The sequence below is a fragment of the Elephantulus edwardii genome, unplaced genomic scaffold, assembly GCF_000299155.1.
Source record: "Elephantulus edwardii isolate Elephantulus edwardi_28Jun2011 unplaced genomic scaffold, EleEdw1.0 scaffold00007, whole genome shotgun sequence".
In the NCBI taxonomy this organism is placed as follows: domain Eukaryota; kingdom Metazoa; phylum Chordata; class Mammalia; order Macroscelidea; family Macroscelididae; genus Elephantulus; species Elephantulus edwardii.
Genome location: NW_006399757.1, coordinates 32,737,972 through 32,761,561, shown reverse-complemented (window position 1 = coordinate 32,761,561; position 23,590 = coordinate 32,737,972). Strand labels below are relative to the sequence as shown.

Genomic DNA, 23,590 nt, shown 5'->3' with positions numbered 1-23,590 from the left:
AACCGTGCTCTATCCTGTGCCAATCTCATTGCCTCCGACACACTCATCCCGAGTACCCCAGTCACTGAATCAATCCACCTCATAGAGGGTCTTCCCCTCCTGTGCTGTCCCTCTACTCTACCCAGCATGATGTCCCTCTCTAAAGACCTGTCTCTCCTTACAACATGTCCAAAGGTCCAAAGTATGTCAGACGAAGCACCAGAATCCTTGCCTCCAAGGAGCAGCATCTGTTTGTTTCCTTGGCAGTCCATGGTACATTCAATACTCTTCTCCAGCACCACAGCTCAAAGGCACCAATTCTCCTTCTATCCTCCCTAGTCATTGTCCAACTCTCTGATGCATAACAAGTGACTGCAAAAACCATGGCCTGTATCAGGCGGACCTTAGTCTCCAGAGAGACACTGTTGCTCTTGAGTATTTTGGAGAGGTCCCTAACCGCAGACTTGCCCATCGCAATACATTTTTATTATTTCCTGGCTACTGGTGCCAAGAGTGTTGACCGTGGAGCCGAGCAAACTGAAGCTGTGAACAATCTCAATCTCTTCGCCATCCATCCTGATGCTACCGATTGGTCCAGTGGTGAGAATTTTTGTCTTCTTGACATTGAGCCTCAGTCCATATTGATATACTGCCTATGTATACTACATAGGAAGAAAAAAAAAATAAGATAATAAAGATAATGACCTCCAGTTTTACCTGTCTTATTATTTCACTTCAAAATCTTGATATTATAATTCAAACAGTTATATTTTATGGTTGCTAGAGATTACATATGTTTGACAAATTCTTAAGAAATCTTATTATGATTTGGCTTTTAGGTGTAAATTTTTTATGATAGTCAGCAATTCAAGTCCTTAATGACAAGTATGTATTTTGTCTATACTATAAACCAAACAGATCAGAAACTGTAAAAAGAGTGAACAGCTGTTCATAGCTGTAAAACAAAGTCATTCATTCTTAGATTGTACCAAATATCAGCAGTCCAGAAATACTTACAGTAGTCATAAACCATTTTAACATTAATGCAGTTAGAACTTTGGCTTCCAAAAGAGAATAGATAAGTGTAACACAACTGAAGTTATCCACTGACCCGAGGGAGTAAGAGGTTAAGATGAGATGATGTTCATTCCTTGGAAAAAGGCAGTGTGCTAGGAAAGGTGGCAGGTCAGTGAAAGAGGCAAAACCTCAGCAAGATGGGCTCACACAGTGACTGTAACAGTGTGCACAAGTTTATCAGGGATTGGCCCAGAGTAGGGCCGAGTTCAGATCTGTTGTTCATAGAGTAGCTATGAGTCATAGGCAACTCACTGGCACATAATAGTAATTGCTCATTCACTGTCTATTTTTGAGAGCTAGCTGGACCACTTGTCTATTATGTCTATTACCTGTCAAATGGATTAGAGGGGAAGGAGTTGGACTACAGACATTACTGTTGGACACCCTCCTTTATTGCTATGGCAGGGTAGTCACATCACCAGACCACGTCTCCTCATCATGATGCTAAATCGTTCATGACAGATCAGTTGACATATAAGTTACCAAAAGATTAAAATTGTTATGATAATGCTGACTTCCAAGAGTCTTTTTGTTAAATATGGGCCATTAAGCTGTTTCTACATCTGTTCCTGTTTCCATTACCATCATTTGAGGACTCAGTTATAAACACAGTGATTGCTATAAAGTCCTCTCTGTATGTATGTTTTTATAGACAATAAAAACCATGTTCTTTAATCCCTGCAGGACACTTTTGTAGAAGAGTTTTAAAAGTCCCCACTCCTTAGAGAGTGAATTCAATATTTTGAATTGTGGTGTTGGAGAAGAGTACTGAATAGCCCATGGACTGACTACTTAAAGAACAAACAAGTCTGTCTTGGAGGAGGTGCAACAAGGGTGCTCATTAGAGGCAAACAGGGTGAGTGTTCATCTCACATACTTTATGGGGCATGTTGTCAAGAGGGGCCAGTTCTTGGGGCAAATAGACATCACGCTGGTTAATGTAGAGGGTCAGAGAAAGAAAGGATGACCCTCAACCAAGATGAATTGACACAGTGACTGTGAGAAGGAGCCCAAGCATATTAGAGATTGCGAGAACGGCAAAAGGTAGGCCAACGTCCAGCTCAGTTGTTCAGAGGGTCATTGTGAGTCGTTGCCAATTTGAAGATGAATTGCATTGTGAAAATCTGCCGTTGGTCTGATATGGGGGTTTGGGAGGAGAATATGATAAGAGTGAATAGATAATGAATACTGTGCTGGAACAGGTGAAGGAAAGAGCTATTTATAAGGAATATATGATTAAGCATTATACATATGACAACAGCCCAGAATAAGGAGTACATTCCAAAGAGGACGACGGGGGGTAAAGGGGAGGGAGGTAATTGTGCAACAGTGAATGAATGTTTTAAAAGAAGTGAACTGGGGGAGGGGGAAGGGAAAAAAAGGGAGTAAAATATGCAACAATGAATGAATGAAAATCTGACTTTTCTGTAAACTTTCATTGTTGTTGTTGTTACTGTGCCGTCGAGTCACTTGTGACTCATAGCGATCCTATGTACAAGAGCCCTAAAGCTGCTCTATCCTGTGTCAACCTCACTGTCCCTGATACAGTTACTCCTACCACCCCAATCACAGAATCAATTCATCTCATCGAGGGTCTTCCTATCCTGCGCTGTCCCTCCACTCTCTCAAACATGATGTCCCTCTCCAAGGACCGGTTATAAAAATTTTTATTAAAAAAGAAGAAAATCTTCAGAATGTTAAAGAGCACCGAGATCTGTCAAGAGACTAAGGTGCACCTGACCTAGGCCATGGCCTTTGTAATCACTTGCTATGCATCGGAGAGCTGGATAATGACTAAGGATTATAGAAAAAGGACTGATACCTTTGAGTTGTGAGGCTGCAAAAGAGCATTGAACATACCATGGACTGCCAAGAGAATAAACAGGTTTGCGCTAGAGATGGTGACACCAAGTTGCTCGGGAGGCAAGGATTTTGAAGCTCCATTTGACATACTTTGGGCATGTCTTCCAGAAGGACCAGTCCTTGGAGAAGGATATTACTCTTGAAAAGGTGGAGGAAAAGCACAAGAGAGGATGAAATGAATTGACTCAGTAACTGGGATAATGGGTTTACGTGTGTTGGAGACAATGAGATTGGCTCAAGTTAGGGCAGGGTTCAGAGCTGTTGTGCATAGGGTCGCCATGAGTCGCACGTAACAATAACAACAACTCTCAGTGGTAAATACTCGCAGGAGAGGAGACAGACATCTCCTGAGAACTGTGCAAATCTTGTCTGCATCTCCCCCTTTGCACTTGCTCAGTGTCCCTGGGCGTTTCAGCCCAGTTGTCCAGCAGTTGTTCTGCAGGCTCTGGGTGTTTATCTCCCACAGGCAGCTGAGCTGCCTCTCATTGCATGAGCAGAGCAGTGGAATGCAGTGGAAGAGACCCAGGCCTCCGGCCACCCAGATTACAGAGTTTTGTGCTGAGGTCCCTATATGGTTGTGTTAGACTGAAAGAGTAAGTCAAGTCCTTCTTTGCTCCTTGTTTGGGAATCAAGTGGGAGGGGAACCAGCCAAGGGGCTATAAAACCCTTCAGCTTTCAGCTTCCCTGACCACCACCCAGAACAGAGGAGCCCGGCCTGCGAGCGCTGTCAGAGTAAGTGGCACTGTTCCAGGGACATGACTTATAACTCTCGTGGTCCTCTTATTACCCAAGTTAACCAGATGTCATCTGCAGGGCTTTGAATGGGCTCATGCATGTTAATAGGGTTTTTTTGCATGAAGATTGGAATGCTAAAATGATTGTTAACTGCTAGTTCTATTTAACTATTAATCACAAGGCTAATAGGTGGTTTGGGATAGGACAGGAGGAAAAGCAGAAGATAGAATGAAATGTCCTTGATGTTTATTCCACTTAAAGTCTGTCCATACGATAGCAACTGCCCAAATGCAGCAGTCCAGTGCAGGTGCGCAGGCTACCAGTGCGACATGGGTGGTGCTCTGGTTTATGTCGAGCACTGAGAACCAGGGATTAACTCTCCTTCAGACGTGGTGTGGAGGGTTTTCAATGGACCAGAGTTCGATGTCTGTCGAGGATTTGGGATGTGAGCAGCTAGTTTCTTTGTCTTTGATTCCAGGAGAATTTGAGTAGATGCTTCTGGATTCTTCTGCCTCCGTTTGGAAATGTCTTATGTTGGAAATGTCTTATATCTTTCTGTGGATGTGACTGTTTTGGGTTTATGTTCCAGAGCTGTGTGTCATTTGCTGCAAAGTCAACTGCCTCTCTTTTCTGCAGAAACGGTGGGAGGGATCAGCGTGCACGCTGACAGCTATGTATGGCCCAGGCTATGGGGTGTCTGGTTTGCATTTCTCTCAGCCTGGAGGTGCAGCCGTGACCAGGGAGCCGGTGCTGCCATCCCAGGTGGAACCCAGCTCTAAGTCAGGGCTTGGCAGTTGCAGGAGGGCTGGGGTTTTCATGCTGAGATTCCCTTCCATTTTGTGATTCATGACTAAATATGGTTAGTGTTTGAAGATTAAGGAGTTAGGAATTCGAATGTTCCCTCCTTCCTCCTCTTTTCTCCTCCTCTCCCCTCCCCGCACCCCTGACTACTCATTTTTGGCACAAGATGTGCCTCTAGTCAGTTGGAGCAAACCCTCTGACCCGGGTGTAGTTCCAAGAAGAGACACTGGAACAAGTTTTACCTAATTAGGAAATGCTCTGCTCCCAACCAAGCTGCCCATTCAGGTCAGCTGAGAGTTGTAAGCCACTGGCTTCTTTAATATGATTCTTTAGAGATCGAGCAATTCTTCCTGGACATACTTGAGTGAATTAAAGTACATTTATGGAATTGTGAAGTTTCTCCACATCCTTGCTGATGCTGAAGGCATTTTGCCGCTTACACAAACCAATTACCTAAACTTACTTTCCTTGACACTGGTCACGGGCTATTCCTGATGTCCCTGTATTCATAGTGACCACATTTCCCCGTTTTCAGGAACTGTCATAATTCCAATCACTTAATCCTGTTTTAGACTTTATCATTTAATATGTTCAGGATATTGACAGAAAGCCTGCTAAATTCTTATCAGTACTCCCAGTCTTTGACGGTTTCTACTGTTTTGTTTTCTTCCCTTCTCTTTCAGCTTCTGCTTCTTTGTAAGTGTGTGTGTGTGTGTGTGTGTGTGTGTGTGTGTGTGTGTGTGTGTGAGTGATTTGAGTAAGAGTTTACAGAGCAAATTGCTTTTCCATCCAACAGTCCATGCACATTATGTTTCGTGACATTCAATACAAGGCAGGCAAATCACGTGACTCCTTGGCATAATTCAGTGCCTGGAAGTGGGGGCAGGGTGGGAAAGGGAAATGCGAAGCCTTTATAAATTTTGTGTAAATCCCCCACAAATTGAGGGTTGTCCTTCTAAAAACGTCTAAAGTCAATCTGGAAAAGCAACAGAGCAACAGCAAACTTTTTAAAATATATGAATGATCATAATTATGTAGCCACAAAAAGGAAATTGACATTTATTGAAACTTCAGCATGTATTAGTCACAAGAAACATTTTTTCATTTATTTAAAAAGACCGAGCTTTGGAAAAAGTTTCTGAAGTTTGTGTAAATATTACTGTTATTTTATAGATGAGCGTATTCTGAGATGTTAAATGACTTTTTGCTCATAATGACCATGCTCTGTAATCTGCCGCGTCCTATCTTTGCCTGTTTTGTGTAACTCACTTCAACTCTTAGAGCCACAGAGGCCTCCTCCATCAGCTGGAAACAATATCCTCTGCCTAGATTTTAAACATATTACCTTCCAGAAGGTTCATGTTCTCTGCAAAAGCTTACAAAGAATGAAGCACCACTGTGGCTGGTCTAGGCATTTGGAAAGATACAGTCATTCTTTGTGGAAATAGCTACAACTCTAGTACCTTGTTTTCTTCTCTTACTTTTCAGAATTTTTTTTTTCAAAAAACTATTCCTTTACAAGGAAATCTGGATGTGTAATGGGTGTACCAATTTAGAAAAAGGACATTGGCTCAACTGGAAATAAATGTCTCACAGAGTGCTCTGGGTCTCTCTCTCTTTTTCTCTTTCTCCTATGTTTCCCTAATTCTGTTTCTTCTTATCATATACCATTGATTCAGAACTGACTCACACAGTAGGGGATTGCCCGTCTTTCTCCTGTGGAGCAGCTGGTAGATTTGAACCACATGCTTTTGGGATGGCAGCCTAGCTCCTTACCTCTAGGCCACAAGAGCTTTCTTCGAAAAATAGAGTCCTGGAACTACAAGTTAAGAGGCAGATTAAATTCAGGAAGACTTGATCTCTCCTTGGAGTTCTGCTTCTGACACCCTGTGTGACGTTGGTCAAGTCACTCTTTTTTGAATTTTTTTCATTTTTAAAAGTGAGGACATTGGGCAAAAATGTTCACTTATAGGCCCTCAATTTTTGCAAATAATAAATTTATACTATTAAAGCATCCAAGTTTAAGAGTGACTGTTTAAAATATTGGCTTATTATCCAAAGGACTTTATGCTCACTTGGGAAAATGTGGAAAATACTAAGAAACCCAACAAAGAAAAGGTAAAACTCCTATCAAATCCACCACTTCCAGATAGCCTCAGTCAGAATTTTGGCAAATATGACTCATCATTTGCAATTCATCTAACTATTTTCTTTGGTGGGGTTGTATAATGGATACTTTTTCTCTAGTCTATGTTAATTTGTCTATTTACAGGAGAATATATCTTTAGCTTTATTTTCCTTATCCTCCTCAATCATAGCACAGTATTCTAGCATAAGGTGCAAATGAATAGAATTTAACCTCACATTTGAAGCCTTGGGTTGTAAACAGTGACTTTTGTTAATGAAGAATAATATTTAAACTTTTATTCATTCTATAATTTAAAGTACATTCTTAGGAAGTTTTGGATCTTGATATGGTTGAGGTTTTTTTTCTCTGAACGATATAAGTCCCCTGGATCCAAGAGATATTTTCCTTTAAACATGCTCCATTAAACTTTCAACATTTACAGATTTTCTTATGTACCCTTGTTTGCAATATCAATCTTTCTGGAAAAAAGTTAATACATTTCTAAAACTGTGTATGTTGAGAGAGACATCAGATTCTAGCTGTTACCTGAGCAAATTGCAACTAACTTACCCTTTGAAGTTCAGGCACTCCCATCTGCATTGTGAAGTTCCTTCCTTCATTCATGCTGTCTGTCCATCTTCAAAGTGCTTTTTTTGTTTAATGTTCTAGCCAGTGAGCCATTGGCCAGTGTATGAACTTGGAAGTCAGAGCTTCTGCTTATAAGACGCTCTTAATTGAATTCATGAGCCATTGGCCAGTGTATGAACTTGGAAGTCAGAGCTTCTGCTTATAAGACGCTCTTAATTGAATTCAACTTGTTGGACATGTGGTCCAGCTCTCCTCTGACTTATAGTGACCCCGTGCACAACAGTATAAGGCTACCTTGTCCTGAACCAGGCCCTCTGCACCGTCAACCATGGTTTACACCTTCTGATCCACAGTGTGTTCTGGCTGATTTTCAGCAGTAGATTTCCAGGTTTTTCTTCTTCCCTTGTCTGTATGCTCCTTAAAACCTGTTCAGCATCATAGCAACACACAAGCTTCTGCTGACAGCAAGGTGGGAGCTGAGCATGAGGTACGTTGGTAGAGAATCAAATTGGTTCTCCAACATGTTGTTGTTGTTGTTGTGTACCATTGAGCTGCAACCTATTACCCATAGCTGACCCTCCAGCAGATTTTCAGAGGCAATAAATTACACAAGAAGAGATTGTCCATCCCTCTTCTGAGGAACAATTGGTTGATTCAAGCCATGAATTCAGCTTCTTACCAACAGTCCACGCAAGTCCTCTCTCTTACATGAGAGGCTAAATTAAAATTCCTTGAGGTAAATGCTGTGTTAAAGGCAAGGGTAAGCAGAGGAGAAGAGAAGAAGGGCTCTCAACACAGCCCAGAAGACAGATGTGGTCCAGGGAATGCCACAGCTGCTGGGCAACAGCTGGACACCTTGCTCCTGTCCCTTGCAGGTCCCGTGAAGTAGCTCCTGCTAAAGATGTGTGAAGAGGAAGACAGCACCGCCCTGGTATGCGACAATGGCTCTGGGCTCTGTAAGGCCGGCTTTGCAGGGGACGATGCTCCCAGGGCTGTTTTCCCATCTATCGTGGGCCGTCCCAGACACCAGGTGAGCAAACCTCTGAAGGGGTGGCGAGAACAGGGCTATCAATTACAGCCCCTCATGTCCTTAGGTAACCCCAGAGTCCTATCTGTTTTGGCCCAGTGCTCATGTAAACCATCTATCTATCTATCTATCTATCTATCTATCTATCTATCTATCATCTATCTATCTATCTATCTATCTATCTATCTATCTAGATGATATAGATGATATATAGATATAGTTTGCCCCTTTTCCATGCCTCATGTGTCTTTATTAAAATATTGTTTTCATATCATTATTATTATCAGAAATCCTTATTTACTTTAGTGAGATCTACACAAACCCACGTATATACACATGCATGGCTGTTCATTGGAAAGAAACGAAAATAAAAGGTCAAATTCCTCACCATCACAGAGCTTAATGTCAGGTCAAAGTGAGCATTGTTACCGCATGGTAGTTTCACATAAAATGTTACATATATAAATTAAAAAGTTAGTGACCGCCACGTGACAGGAACTCAGTAGTTTCACCTCAGGAATTCCCTGCGGCAGCCTCAGCAGCACTTTATTTGGGCATTGAGTTGGCCTCATTCATGTTTGTGACCCTCATTTGGGCATATGTTCATGGACAAGCACGAAGCTGCCCAGTGAATGAAATCTCTCTCATTGCAGGAATATTTGTGATAAGCACTATTGATGGATGTGTATTAAAAACAGAAAGTTTTAAATGATAAAAAAGTAATCTGATGCAATTTAAAATCCAGCTGTGAAATTTCTCTTTTTTAAAGCTTTACTTTCTTTTTTTTTTTTTTTTTTTAAAGCAACCAACTAGGCTCATGTTTTAATAGCTGGACTGGATTAATCTGTTAGCAATCACACATCAAGCAGTCTATTTGTAGACTTTGGTTTTTAATGATTAGGATCAAAATATATGTACTCTTGAATAGGTGATGACTTAAAAGCATGCCTTGGGGTGTGGTGGGGTGGCGGGAAGCATGCCTTGGAGAAAAATTGGGGCAAAATATCAATTAACTAAAATGTAAATGTCTATATTAATTCAAAAAGTATTACTGAGTGTCAAACGTGTGATAGGCAGTAATAGGCTATGCTGATGGACAAGACAAGTCCATCTTTGATTTAAAAGAGCTCATCAAAGAACACAGGAGATGGAAAGGAAAATGGAAAAATGCCTCCATCCTCAGGGGGCTCTGTTATCAGGAGACAGATTCAAGCCCTATTTCGAGAAACTGAGGGACTTTAAGTCTTTGTGACATAACTGTAATTATCCGTTTTGACTTGTAACCTGTTAAACCATTTTAGGGAGTGATGGTGGGAATGGGTCAAAAAGACAGCTACGTGGGTGATGAAGCACAAAGCAAAAGAGGAATCCTGACCTTGAAGTACCCGATAGAACACGGCATCATCACCAACTGGGACGACATGGAAAAGGTACAGGATTCACCCCGGTGGCACATTCAGGACACAGAGCTCTGATGGTGACCGCTGATTCAGGACACTGACTTACTGCAGGGGGGATAATCATGGGCTCGTGTGGATCAGTTGTATTTTCACTAGTAAATGTTTCAATATTTCTTAAAAAGAAACTCTGGGCTTAGTAGAAATTGTGACCTAATTAGAAGGAGATATTTCTGCAGAGGTGAACAGTAATTCCTTGCCTTTCATGGTAATTAATGGTCAGTGGCTCATGCCACCCTCTATCTGTGAGGCAGCCCAGAGAATTCGTCTCCATTCCTTTCTCATCGGGGAGTCTTGGTGGCATACTAGGTAAAGTGCTGGACTGTTAACTGAAAGGTTTGCCATTCAAACTCACTAACTGCTCTGTGAGAGAAAGATGCAGCAGTTTCCTCCTGTTAACATTTACAGCCTCATAAACCTGATGGAGAGTTGTCAGAGTCAAATCAGCTTAATGGCAGTGAGTTTTTATTTTAGTTTTGGGGGTCCTTCCCCAGCTTTTCCCATCAAAGACTGTGTCTAACTCTCTCTCAGTGTAATATTTCTAAAAGAGGAGCTGAGTAGATGTAAAGTTTTCCTCTCACTCATTTTTAAAACCTTTTCTTTAACTCACTTTGAAAAGTTAAAGAAAAAAACATTTTTTTAATCTCCCACTAAGAAAAGGAGACCATAACACTGTACATTTACTATATTGCTTAGTGTCTCTCTAGCTATTGAAACACAACAGGAGTTCTCACAATTTTAAGAGATACATTTGTTGTTCGTTTTTGTTTTCATCTCTTCTGCATGACATTATGTGAGGTCTTTATGAATTCCAAACCAATTTCTTTCAAGTCAGTTCTGATTCATGTCAATACATGGTATCAGAATGGAATTGTGCTTCATAGATTATTTTTTAATTGGGTTTTGATTTTTCTCAGCCACTTAATGGGTGTGAATCTTTGGGTAAGCGATAGTCTTTGAGTTTCAGCCTCTGTAAAAATGTAGACACATGAATACTTGCAGTAAGTCCCTTGGGTCTTGGTTCATTTAGCTCAGTCGGGTCCCTTGTTGGGTGAAGAGTGTGCCAGGACATCACACCGCTGTCATTTTCTTGTGTCTCCCACCTCTGCTAGATCTGGCACCACTCTTTCTACAATGAGCTTCGTGTGGCCCCTGAAGAGCATCCAACCCTGCTCACTGAGGCACCTCTGAACCCAAAGGCCAATCGGGAGAAAATGACTCAGGTAAACCCTTCCCCCAGGTCACAGCTGTAGGATTCTGGTAAACGGTGGTACTTTTTGGTTTAAAGGAAGTCATATTTGAATGAGAAATGTAGGACACCAGAGAGAAGATCCAGTGGAGCTGTCTACCCATAGACTGGTCATCCTCCTGGAATTCAGGGACTCAAAGGAGCAGGAATAACTGAATGTCTTTGCCATGAGGTCTGACTTGTAACTGACCCTCCTGCAGGTTTCAGAGCCTGCAAATTGCATGTTTATCCCAAGGAGCTGCTGATGAATTTTAACTGAATGGAGGTGTGACCTGTGATTGGCAGCCCATTTTCCTATGGACTACACCATGAGACTTCCCTAACCTGAAGGTCTTGCAGTTTGAATTGACTAGTGGCTCCGTAGGATAAAGATGGGCAAGTCCTTCCTGTGTGATTTACAGCTTCAGAAACCCACTGGAGGGGGAATCCTCAGTTGATTTTGAGTGGACAACAGTGGGATGCTGAGGAAGTAGCAGGAATCTGAAAAGCTTCAAGAGATCCCTTATTCTCTCAAGGATTGATGTGAAGTTCAATAAGACAGAAACTTAAGTATGTGCCATGATACCTTATTAGTATCTTATTGAGTGATGAATACTCAATACTCATAATTATTGTCATTATTGTTCATTTTGAATCTCAGGCTCAAAATTCCTTACTGTAGCAGACCATACAGTTCCTTATCCAGACACAATTCCTAGTTTAGATGAACTATTAAATAAGCCACGAACAACACCCTTGACACCAGAAGTCAGGAGATCAGGAGACATTTTGCACTGGACAAGTTGGCTGTCAGGGACCTCTTCAAATTACTGAGGAGCGATGATGTCAGTTTCAGGACCAAGATGTGCCAAATTCAAACCATGGTCTTTTTTATCACTTACTTGTGCCAAACAATGAATAAGGATGACAGAAGATGAAGTGAAGCCTTTGAACTATGACATTGGAGAAGAGTACTGAATATCCCATGGACTGCCAAAAGAACAGATATTTCTTAGAGAAAGTGCAGCCATAATGCTCCTTGGAGGCAAAGATGGCAAAGCTTTGTCTCACTTACTTTAGGCACGTTACTAGGAGAGGCTATTCCTTGGAGTGGGACATCATGCTTGGAAAGGTGAAGGGTCCACAAAGAAGATGAAAGCCCTCAGAGAAATAGATTATCACAGTGGCTGAAGCAGTGGGCTCAAGTCTGTGAGAGGTGAGGAGGTTGACACAGCTTAGGACAGGGTTCAAGTCTGTCATTCATGAGGTCACTATGAATGGTACTCAGCTTGACAGCACTTAACAACAACAACAGCAACAACAATATCAACTAATGTTCACCAGATTCTCTGAGAAGAGCATGGGTAAGGTCCTCCAATGTGTTTTAAACCTCTCTAGAAAACCTCTTAAAACCTACTAGAAGTTTAGCTATAAGTCAGTTCCAGTTGAACAGTACATAACAACGACATGGTCAAGTGCAAAGAACTCTGATGGCAGACCTGAAACATGTGCTGCTAACCATCAGGCTTTGTGTCTCCAACAGTTCAAATCCACCGGAGGCTCCACAGGGGATTGACTCTATCCTCTCATTAAGATTAACAGCCTTGGAAAACCAATGGAGGGTCAGACCCTCTGAGTTAAAAATCTGTCCAACGCAAGGAATTTGAGCTTTGAGGGTTCGGTTTTTGTTTTTGTCTTTTTTTTTTTTTTTATGAGGCTAAACAGTTTATGTTCACTGTGTCCTCACATTCTAACAATAGCTTTGCAAAGCAAGAACTATTATTACCCGGATTATGTTAATGAAGAAACCAAAGTTCAGATGTGTTAAGGGATTTTTCCCCAAGGTCATGCCACTAGAAATGGCAGAGCTTAGAACTGACCTGTGATCTCTCAGCCTTGGGGAATAATAAATGCAAATACTGCAGGGCCTTTGCTTTTCCAAAGCTCAGTAAACCAGTAGGTAACTGCTCCACAGGGACATCGGTGGGCCCAGGCTGCTGTGCCTGACACAAGTTAGTGTTTCTGTGAAGGAAGTGAAGACCAAGACATGGTTAGAAGTTGTGACTGCCAGCAGGCACGGTCTGACACCCTATTACCCTATTGGATAGAGCAGAGGATCTTACAGATGGAGGCCAGGCATCTTGTGATGATCTGGAGACTTGGGGGTTCTGATCTTGCCCCTGACCCTCCGGACACGAGGTGTGCCCTGTGTTACTGGCTGGCAGCCCTTGTTTTCCAGGAATCTGGGCCTGACCCAAAGGCAGCTAGAATGGCCTCTGAACCTAGGCTGACACTGTTCAACTGCATGCAAAGTCAAACGCACAACAGGAAACATGAGGCAAATCAGAACTAGGGTTGCATCCAGTCTAAGCATCAGGTTTCGGAGGTCGCTTTTGCTAAAACCAAAAGTTGTGTTTTCTTTCTCTTTGGGTTTTTAGAGAGCTGATAAACTCTAGAGCATCCAAACAGGAAGCGCCTTAGAGCTCATGTAGTTCCAATTCCTTTGTTCGCAGTTCAGAGACTTGGAGGGAAGTCAACACTAGCCTGCAATTAGTGAGTTTCCCCCGGTTACATGGAAGTCAAGGCCAAGGCTAGAGCTGGGTCCTCCTGAACCCTGGTGAAGTGAAGTCCTGCTGTCTCCACTCCATCAGGGCATGCATATGATAGTCTCTCCGTTCACATTGCCTCTCCTCTCCCAGTAACCAGGGCTGCCCAGGGCCCTCCTTGATTTGTTTTCCCCTGCTCAGAACCAGGCAGGCACATTTGCATGCTCTCTAGAACATTCTATTTATGTAAGATTCCCTGCATGACTAACTTAGCTCTTTGAATTGCATTGCAGATTATGTTTGAGACCTTCAATGTCCCAGCCATGTACGTAGCTATCCAGGCTGTGCTGTCCCTCTACGCTTCTGGACGTACAACTGGTATGTGGCTGTGAGGGCTGGAGAGCCTTGCTTGAATGCATGCCAGTTACAGGTTTGAGGGTTATACTTACGTGACTTTTGATGGACTGAATGAGTGTCAAAACTGACAGTGTTGTGCCAGTCCTAGAAGGCCTTTTCAATTCTTTTAAAAAGAATTCCATCTATTTCTGGCAGGACTTTCTTCCTTGACTTCCTCTTTACACTGGTCCTTGTGTTCATCTCTCTCAAGTTGTGCCCCACCTTTCCTTGTCCACCCATCAAATGCCTTCTTTCTTCTGCACTGCAATCCTGAAGGCGCATGGTTTGAATCCACCAGATGCTCCACTGGAGAAGGAGGGGAAATCTCCTCCTGTGCCAGTCAGATCTTATTTGACAGTACACAACAGGAGGGGTGGAAATTAAAAATAAAATAAAATAAGTAGCTTAGAAATTCCCTCTCCCTCAAGGCTTCCTTCTGCTAAACTATCAAGTGAGTTCACACCAACTTCTGTGGTGACTCTTTTTGTGTTCAATTGTCTCCCAGGCATTGTGCTGGATTCTGGGGATGGTGTCACCCACAACGTGCCCATCTATGAGGGCTATGCCCTGCCCCACGCCATCATGCGTCTGGATCTGGCTGGCCGAGACCTCACCGACTACCTCATGAAGATTCTGACTGAGCGTGGCTACTCCTTTGTCACTACCGGTGAGGATGACGGGAGACGAGGAGACCCTTTCCAATGGCAAGCCTTATCGGAATGCCATGCAGGGCGGAACATAACCGTTCCTGTTAGATGGGATTACAGTGCTTCTTGAGAAGAACAGTTAAAATTGTCTAGCATGACAAGATAGTTATGGTGTTTGAGCTTTTAAAAATCTCTTCCTTTCACACATAGCTAAGAGAGAGGGCACAGAGACTGAACATAGTATGTCGTGAGGCTGATGTGCTTTGGAGACAGAGAGAGGGCCTAGGTTCCAGATGTGCCGCTCACTGGCCATATGACCCCAAGCAAGGTGCCTGCCTCGTGAAGCCACAGTCTCTTTATCTAGAAAATGGAGATACAGCAGACTCTACCTCCCATGGCTGTTGTAGTAAATGCTTGGCACAGGGTGAGAATTCAACAACTGTCAGTTTTCAGTAACATCTGGGGGAGAACGATGAGGCAGGCTCCTGCTAGTGGTTACAGTCTTGGAAATCTAAGGGGGTAGTTTTGTACTGTCTTGTAGGATTAGATGAGGTCAAGTCAACGGGAGAGCAGTCCAATACGAGTAACATATTATTATTAACTAGTCATTAAGGTTTAATTGATCGGTGTTATTAATGCAATCCAATCGAAGCAAGCCCACTGTCATCAACGATATCTGACTCACAGAGACCCTATACGGCCAAGTATTACTGTTGCTTAGGATGTCCATGACTGAGCCCTTCCTCAGCAGTCAGCAGTTGTGCTGCCAACTCACAGGGGGCTCGTCTCTGCGGCTGGAATCCACCACTGGTTCCTCAGGAGAAAGATGAGCGGTCTACTCCACGTAACTTATCATCTCTGAAAATCCGCTGGAGGGCCAGCTAGGCATGGATTCCAGCAGGACGATAGTGAATGAGTGAATCCTTTCTAATGCAGGCCCCATGTCTTCTGCAGGGCAGCGAGTGTAGGTGCAACGGCTGGCCTTTTGGTTAACAGTCTAGCACTTTATCCACAGCACTACCAGAGCTCCCCAGGACTAACTAGTAATCCCCACAAATCCAACCAGTTGCTGTGGAATAGATTCCAACTCCTGGCGGCCCCACATGTTGGCCTCATAAAGCTTCCAAGGCCTTTCTGAAGCAGGACACCAGCCTTTCTTCAGGGTTCCCCTGGGTGACTTAAACCTCTCAGCCTTTGTGGCTAATAGTCAAGGATTTAACAGCTGGCACCATCTAGGGCAGCGATATGTGTCTTAATTCTAAGTGGGTGCCACCAATTCTCCTTCCCTGAGAGAACCACATGTGACATTTCTAGATAAAAGACCTGTAAGGTCTTTATGTGCCCGTAGCTGCCTGCCTTCCCCCCACCCCTTTGTATCATCCACATGCTTAGCTTGCTACACATGTCTAAGGCTTACTCTAGACTCCAAGATCAAATGCTAGAGAGAGTCCCACATAGAGTAAGAAATTGATTTAGTCCATTCCTTTTCACAAAGAATCCCAGGACACTTCCAAAATAGTCTGTGGGACTTAGATGTAACCAACCACCTAGAATTGAGAGCGCAGAACTAGGAAAAGCCTCTGTATACACGCTTCTTCTCTTCCTCCCAGACACACCACTGGGACCTTCTGGACAATGACTGGTCCTGGAAGGTGATGATGTGCCAAGGGTTTGAGCTGGAATTGGCTTGTCCCAGGCAATATGAATCTCAACAAGAGGCTTCTTGAAAGCTGTGGGGCCTCTGAGGAGTGGATTTATCATAAGACTTTCTGGTTAGTTGGAAGTTAACTCTAACAAATTATTATATAGCACTTATACTACAAGAGGATTTATCCTAAAATAATTACTGTACGGAAGCGTTTTCCATCCTCTGCTTCTGTGCTGACTCATTTAATTCCCGTAATCTGGTGGCCTTGTGGCAAGAAGCTGTGCTGCAATCCCAAAAGCACGCAGTTCGAATCCACCACCAGCTGCTCCATGGGAGAAGGATGAACAATCTCCTCCTGTACAATTAATTGCCTCTGAAAGCCCGCCAGAGGATCAGCTATGGGTCAGCTCCGACTCTATGGTACTAAACAACAACAATAGAGAGAGCTCTGGTGGCCTAGAGGTCAAAAGCTGAGCTGCAATCTCAAAGGCTCAAAGTTCTAATCCACCAGTTACTCTGCAGGAGGAGAGTCTGGGCAACCTCCTCCCATGTGCTTTAATTTCTCTGAGCATCTGCTGGCGGGTGTGCTATGAGTCAGTTCTGACTGGACTGTGCACCACCACCACAAGGCATTTCCTAGACTGAGTGCCTGCTCCATGGGAGGCGTGCAGCCAGGACCAGTGTAATCACTGTCAGAAGGGTTGGACTGCAGAGTATTGCATTTATGCACATCTTTGAAGAAATGGAACACATGAAACCTTGATGCATGCTTTAATGTTTACTTCTCACTGACAGCTGAACGTGAGATTGTCCGGGACATCAAGGAAAAACTGTGCTACGTTGCTCTGGACTTTGAAAACGAGATGGCCACTGCTGCTTCTTCCTCCTCTCTGGAGAAGAGCTACGAGCTGCCTGATGGGCAGGTGATCACCATCGGGAATGAACGCTTCCGCTGCCCGGAGACCCTGTTCCAGCCGTCCTTCATCGGTAGGCAACAGACTTCCCCACCCTGGACAGGAGGGATTTCCTTTTTCTTCAGCATCCATTGGTCCTCTGGCCACTAGACCCACTCTTCACGTGACACTTCGGACAGACTCACAGAACAAAAGCCTTTTTAAAACAGGGCCAGGGAAGGAGTGCTCCATTTTGAAGGTGGTGAGGAAGGGCATTTTCCTTAATGGATTACACCGCTGATCTCGGTTATTGTCAAGCCATAAGCATTCTTGGGGTCTGATGAAAGAACTGAAGATGGTCTGTCCTTAAAGACATGATGGAGCCACTGGGGTAGCTGCTGGTGGATTGGCTGCTGAGAGTTTGAGAATGGCAGAAGGAGAGAAATTAAAGAACATCCAAAATAAACTTCATTAGCCTTGACTTTTGAGGACAAGGTAGCAGAGAGGCTTGCAGGGAGTAAGCTCCAAGAGAGAGCTAAGATTATTATGACTACACTGCAGCCTTGCAAAAAAGTGAGGGGCCACCAAGAAGTTCTTTTCCAAAGACCCACACCAAAGAATTTTTTAAATTAAGTTCACACAATAAATATTATGAGGTTCAAAGAAAGATGAGCATGTCCATAGGATAAAGAATTTTTCTATGATTCAGCACCATCTAGCTCTGAGGGGTGAGGAGAAAGCAGCAGTAAGCAGAGGCTTGAGAGAGCAATGGCCATGACATTGACTCAGCATGGGACCTTCTGAAGGTGTCTGAAGGCTGCGTGCTCACACACTTGAGCTACTCATTCCGTGTGAGAGATTACGCCTTTGCTTCCCCATAGACATGCTACAGCCGGCTTCCTCCTTCCGCAGGATGGGGAGCAAAGCAAGGCCGTTTAGTTTCTAAGATGAGTGGTTCGTGAATGAGTGCAGCTGCCTAGTTTAGGTCCAAAAGTAGTAGTTCTGGTAGCAAAATGATTAAACATTTAGATGCTCACTGAAAGTTTGGTTGTTTGAATCCATCACTGGCTCCATGGGAGCAAAGACCTGACAATCTGCTCCTATAAAGATTACAATCTAAGAAATCCCTTAGGGGAAGTTCTCCCCTGTCCTGTAGGGCCACCTTGACCTGGTATCTACATGACATAGTAACATCCAAGGATATCAGTTCAGGACAAGATCACCCACATGCTCAAGTCTGGTCTTCCTCATCTAATCACTTTATTCTCCAGCCAAAGCTCATGACCTGTGTCTCTTTTTTAGGAATGGAGTCAGCCGGCATCCATGAAACCACCTACAACAGCATCATGAAGTGTGATATTGACATCCGGAAGGACCTCTATGCTAACAATGTCCTCTCAGGGGGCACCACCATGTACCCTGGCATCGCTGACCGTATGCAGAAGGAGATCACGGCCCTGGCCCCGAGCACCATGAAGATTAAGGTAAAGTTCAGCCCCTTGCCAGGCCACTTTCAGTGCCTGCATTGTCATCAGAAGGGACCACATCATGGTCTTAAGTTTATCTCTCTCTCTCTCTCTCAATTCTAGGGCCAGGCAGTGTGTATTTTCCATGTTCTGCAAGGTAGAATTCAAATCATTTGGAAAGATTTGTTGAATACTTTTGTACAAAATGCAATCTGTACCCACTTTTTGTCTATAATCAGCTATTGTTATGTACTGTCGAGCCAGAACGGACTCATAGCTGACCCTCTAGTGAGTTTTCAGAGACTTTAAATTGCATGAGAAGAGATTGCTCATCTTTCTTCTCTGGAGCTACTGTTGAATTCAAACTATGGACCTTCAAGTTAACAGTGCAACTCCTTACCCACTAGACCATCCGATTTCATATAACTTTAAAGTAAAAATTGTATTCTTTATTGTTACAAGCATAGTACATTTCACTTATAGGAAAATTCACAAAGAAAATGAGTCAGATGTTTCTGAAGTAGTGTAAACCCTTCAGATCTAGTAACTCCTGAAGGAGTTTTAGTGGATTAGCTTCGAGGGAGCTGTGCTGCTAAATTAAAGGCTGCAGTTTGAATCCACCAGTGATTCTGGGGAAGAGAGATGGGTCCTATCTTCACATGCAAACTTCTGACTCCACTGCAGAGAGAGAGAGACAGAGAGAGACAGAATGACCAGCTCCGTCCCAGAGCCTCCAGAGTCCCTATATTTTTTCTTTTTTAAAAAAAAATTTTTTATTATTATTATTATATTTTAATGAAAATTTACAGAGATTTTGGATTTCCATTCATTCATTGTTGCACTTTTCTCCCTGCACACCCCTCGCCCCAGTTCATTCTTCTCTTTGAAAAGTAAAAGAAAAATTCTTTCATTGTTATACAATCCCTCCTCCCCAGAGTCCTATATCATAAGAGTTTTGAATTTTCAGAAGCAACCTGTTCATATGGCTGATGACTTCTTAAAGACTAATACCATTCTCAGAAATCAGAAAATCACCCTGAAACCAGACAATTGGCAGCAGGAAAGGGGGCAATCCTATGGCACATACACCACACACACACACACACACACACACACACACACACACACACACAGAGTCTTAAAGCAAGTTCTCTGCTATTTCCACTCGCTTCTCTTTCTGGAAAACATGTGAAGTTAACATCTGTACGTATTAGAAGAGAGTGTACTAGACTGAAACCCACCCTCTGCCTTCTATGGGCTCTCAGGGGTCCTGCAGAGTGGGAGGTATTTTCTGAATGGTGGTTGTTTCTTGAATGCCCCATCCTTCTGCTCCCACACTAGAGGGTTAAGGAGACCAGCAACTAACTTCACCGAATGAGTCAAGCTACACTGGGGGTATATTATACAGACACTGTAGCTGGAGGTGGGCAGTTACTGGTTCTCTAAACGTGGTTTCTCGAGTAGAAGTGAACGAGGAACTTTGGGTCCAGTGTGGGGAGGTATTAGAGAAAATAGTTAGAAACCTGTGACAGAAAAATGGTAAAAGTAGAGGAAACCAAAACTGAGTGAGGAGCCTCCAGGAAATAGCAACTTTCCTCTAAGTCTAGCTGTCTTTACAGACAAACTCAAATCCAAATTCAATTTAGGACAGACCTGGGATTGACTATTGGGACTAACACTGACTTACAGCCAATATGGCTTAGGCGAGTTTATTGAAAACTCTCCCAGCCTCCGTTTCCTCATCTCTGAAATAGACCTAACTTAAAACTTAACTCTTCAAGGTGATGATGGTGAGAATTAAATGAAGAAATGCATTTACAAAATTTAGCATTCAGTTAATAAAAATTTAATGTTCAGTTAATAAAGTGTTCAATAACTGTTTAGCCCTCTGGTGGTCTAAAGGGTAAGGAGTCATGTTGCCAACCCAAAGGCACTCAGTTCTAATCCACCTCTTGTTCCACAAGAGAAAGATGGACACTCTCTTTCTACACACTTTTCCTGGTCTCAGAAAACATGCTGGAGGTTCAGTTATGTATCAGTCAGTGCTGACTCAAATGTACACAACAACAACAACTACAACTCTTTATTAAAAATAACTGGTCAACCAGAGTGTAGAGGATATGGAGAAGTTGAAGATTTTAACCATAGTTTTAGAAACAACTAGCTGTTGACCCAGCCAGTCCATACTGTTTTCTACCCAAGATTCCAATAAGGTAGAATTTTGAATTGTTTGCTTCTAGCTGTTTTCAGAGACATTTCAGGTGGAAAAGTCTTCTGGTCTGCTTCCCAGATCTTACTATCATGGCACTCAGGACATTTATGTGCCCAAAGCATCCAGTCACTTAAGAAACATGTCCTTGCATGGCTGAGTGTGTCATGGGTAATACCAACCTATGTGCTTATTGGGACCTGTCTCGGGGCCATGTTTGTCCAATAGAGGACCTTGAATCTCCCATTAATTAGTGCTGCTCTGTGGAGTTTCAGGGAGGAAGTCAACTTAATCAGGTAGAAGAATATTACATAAGTAGTTCTGGCACAAGTTAACATGTCTCCCAGGGAGGAGCCAGTGTGTGCACACGCAGAAAAGGATGTGTAGTCCTGTGTTCTAAGGCTCAGTGTGCGAAAATCAGAGACACTTCCAGAGCTCTGAAGAGGAGGTCACTGCAGGATTTGAGCCCAGTTCATTTTCAGTGTGGCCAATATTAGAATGAATACGGTAGCTGTTACAGATGCTTTGAATGGATTCACTCGCTCACAGCCTTCTAACTACCCCTAGCAGATCTTCCAGCAGCTTTCTCAGGACACTAAAGACACAGGGTAAATTTTTGGAAGAAACTGGTTCCTTGAGAAACTTCAAAATCCACAGCCTGTTCACACCTCCTGGTCGTCTAACAAAAAAGCTCTGGTGACAGAGAATATTAAGAGTTGTAAAGCTGATCAAGATGCTGTGGGTTCAAACCCACTAGCCTCTCTATGAGTTAAAGATGAGCTGTTTCCTCCTGGAAAGAGGTGCAGCCTCAGAAACCCTGTGACAGGTCACACACACTAGGAGGGGAGTTGACTCAGCTGGTAGTGGATTTTTGAGAGTGGCAATCTTTGCAGCACAGTCGTGGGCTCTGAAAGTTGCCTCTTGCAAGTCCAGAATGAAGGCTGCATAGTGGACTTGGAGGGATTGTATAACAATGAAAGAATTTTTCTTTTACTTTTCAAAGAGAAGAAGAAGTGGAGGGGCAGGGTGGGCAGGGAGAAAAGTAACAATGAATGACTGGAAATCCAAAATCTCTGTAAATGTTCACTAAATTAATAATAATTAAAAAAAAACCCCAAAACTTTAATATGAAAAAAAAGAAAAGAAAGTTGCCTCTTGGATCCCACGAGGGAGTCTATCCCAAAATGATTACAGCTTGGAAACTTGACGGGGTGGCTCTTTTCTGTACTTCAGGTCACTGCTCTGAAATCTTCTCTGAGGGAGTGGCTTAGGTTGGGTGGGATTAGCTACATTGGCTTTGGGACATGGAGCACTCAGGTATGTCCCTGCTGTTTATAAATTACAGCAAGTCCTTGAGCTTGGCCACAGGAGATGGCCCAGGTCCTTGTGTCTGTGCACTAATCGGCCTTTCCTTCTTGTCCCGGTCGTCAGATCATCGCCCCTCCGGAGCGCAAGTACTCGGTCTGGATCGGCGGCTCCATCCTGGCCTCTCTGTCCACCTTCCAGCAGATGTGGATCAGCAAACAGGAGTACGACGAAGCAGGGCCCTCCATCGTCCACCGCAAATGCTTCTAAAGCACCTCCCTGCTCTGTCTCTAGCACACGACTGTGAAGGTTCTGTGGGATACTGCCTTAGTTTCTTTCTAAATCATTCCTAGCCAAACTCTGACTGGTTACCTATGTGTTTTTTAAATAAACCTGGAATGTGCTCTATCGGCAATATGCTGCCTCTGGCGTCTGTTCTACGCCCGCGGACTTCACTAGTTGTTGGGCTGCGCCCTCTAGTGGGAGCGAGGCTGCAACACAACTAAATATGATCGTTTGGCCAAAGAGTGGGTGGTCTTGGTGACGAGGTATTTACATGCCATCTAGTCCAGTTTGATGCTCAGCGATTGAGCAGATCCGAACCCTGTCCTATCCTGTTACTAGCAAATCAATTATAAGTCCTAGTGACCTCATGTGTTTTCAAAGCCATTGCATTCTGGAAGCAGATGGCCAGACCTTCCTCCTGAAGTGCCTCTAGGTGGATTAGAACAGCCAACTGTTTGGCTAGTAAAATTCTTTTGGCTAGTCAAACTCATTGCTATCAAGTTGGCACCGACTCGTGGCGGACCCTCCAGCAGGTTTTCACAGGCTATATAAATGGCACAGGAGGAGATGGCTGGCCTGTCTTTGGCTTACGGAGCTGCTGGTGGATTCAAACTGTGAGCCTTTGGGTTGACAGCTCAGTCCCAAAGCTCTGGGCCACCAGAGGGAGGGATTTGGCTGGTAGTGAGTATGTAACCTTTTGTGTCACCTAGGGACTCATAAGAAGTGACCAAAGAATGACCCACAAAAAGTGTGTCTGTAAGTTGGGGAAATGGTGCACCTCCTTTCTGTTGAGGGTGGCCTGGGTGAGGAGGTGGGTGGGAGCAGTTGGTATCTTAGAACTTATTATCATCTGCGAATCAGAGAGATTAGCATTAAAAAAAGAGACAAAATAACTAAAGTAAAACTCATCCTCAAATACTGAGTCCCTTTAATGAAGAGCATTGGGAGCAGGAGTGGCACCCATTTCCTAAACAACATGCCTCCAGAAACGCTATGAACTTTGATAAATGTTGATAGTGGTAAAGGGGCTTCAGGCCTTTTGTTCATAGGGTCGCTATGTAGTCGTGCTCTGCCCAACTGGAAGGCCATCAACACACAACAACAAAACAAAATTAAACAAAACAAACAAACAAATAAACACCCCTTCACCCCAAACAATTTTTATTGTGTTTTTGGTGAAATTTCAGAGAAAAATTGGTTTCCCCTTCTTACACTTTTTGGTTTTTACCTTAACCTTGGATTGGGAGGGACCTCTGGTGGTCTAATCTGTAGGGAGGTGTGCTGTTAACCGTAGGCCACATTGCTCTGGTGG

At 43.4% G+C, this 23,590-nt stretch overlaps 1 protein-coding gene across 1 annotated transcript; it reads left to right on the top strand.

Annotated features, from left to right (window-relative positions):
- Positions 1–3,555: 3,555 nt before the first annotated feature.
- ACTA2 (actin, alpha 2, smooth muscle, aorta) lies at positions 3,556–22,398 on the top strand. Its single transcript, XM_006880322.1, has 9 exons — positions 3,556–3,651; positions 8,047–8,201; positions 9,500–9,628; positions 10,768–10,878; positions 13,723–13,807; positions 14,331–14,492; positions 16,916–17,107; positions 18,316–18,497; positions 22,120–22,398. The coding sequence occupies exons 2-9, from the start codon at positions 8,073–8,075 to the stop codon at positions 22,261–22,263; spliced, it is 1,134 nt and encodes a 377-aa protein (XP_006880384.1). The 5' UTR covers positions 3,556–3,651; positions 8,047–8,072; the 3' UTR covers positions 22,264–22,398.
- The last annotated feature ends 1,192 nt before the right edge of the window (positions 22,399–23,590 follow it).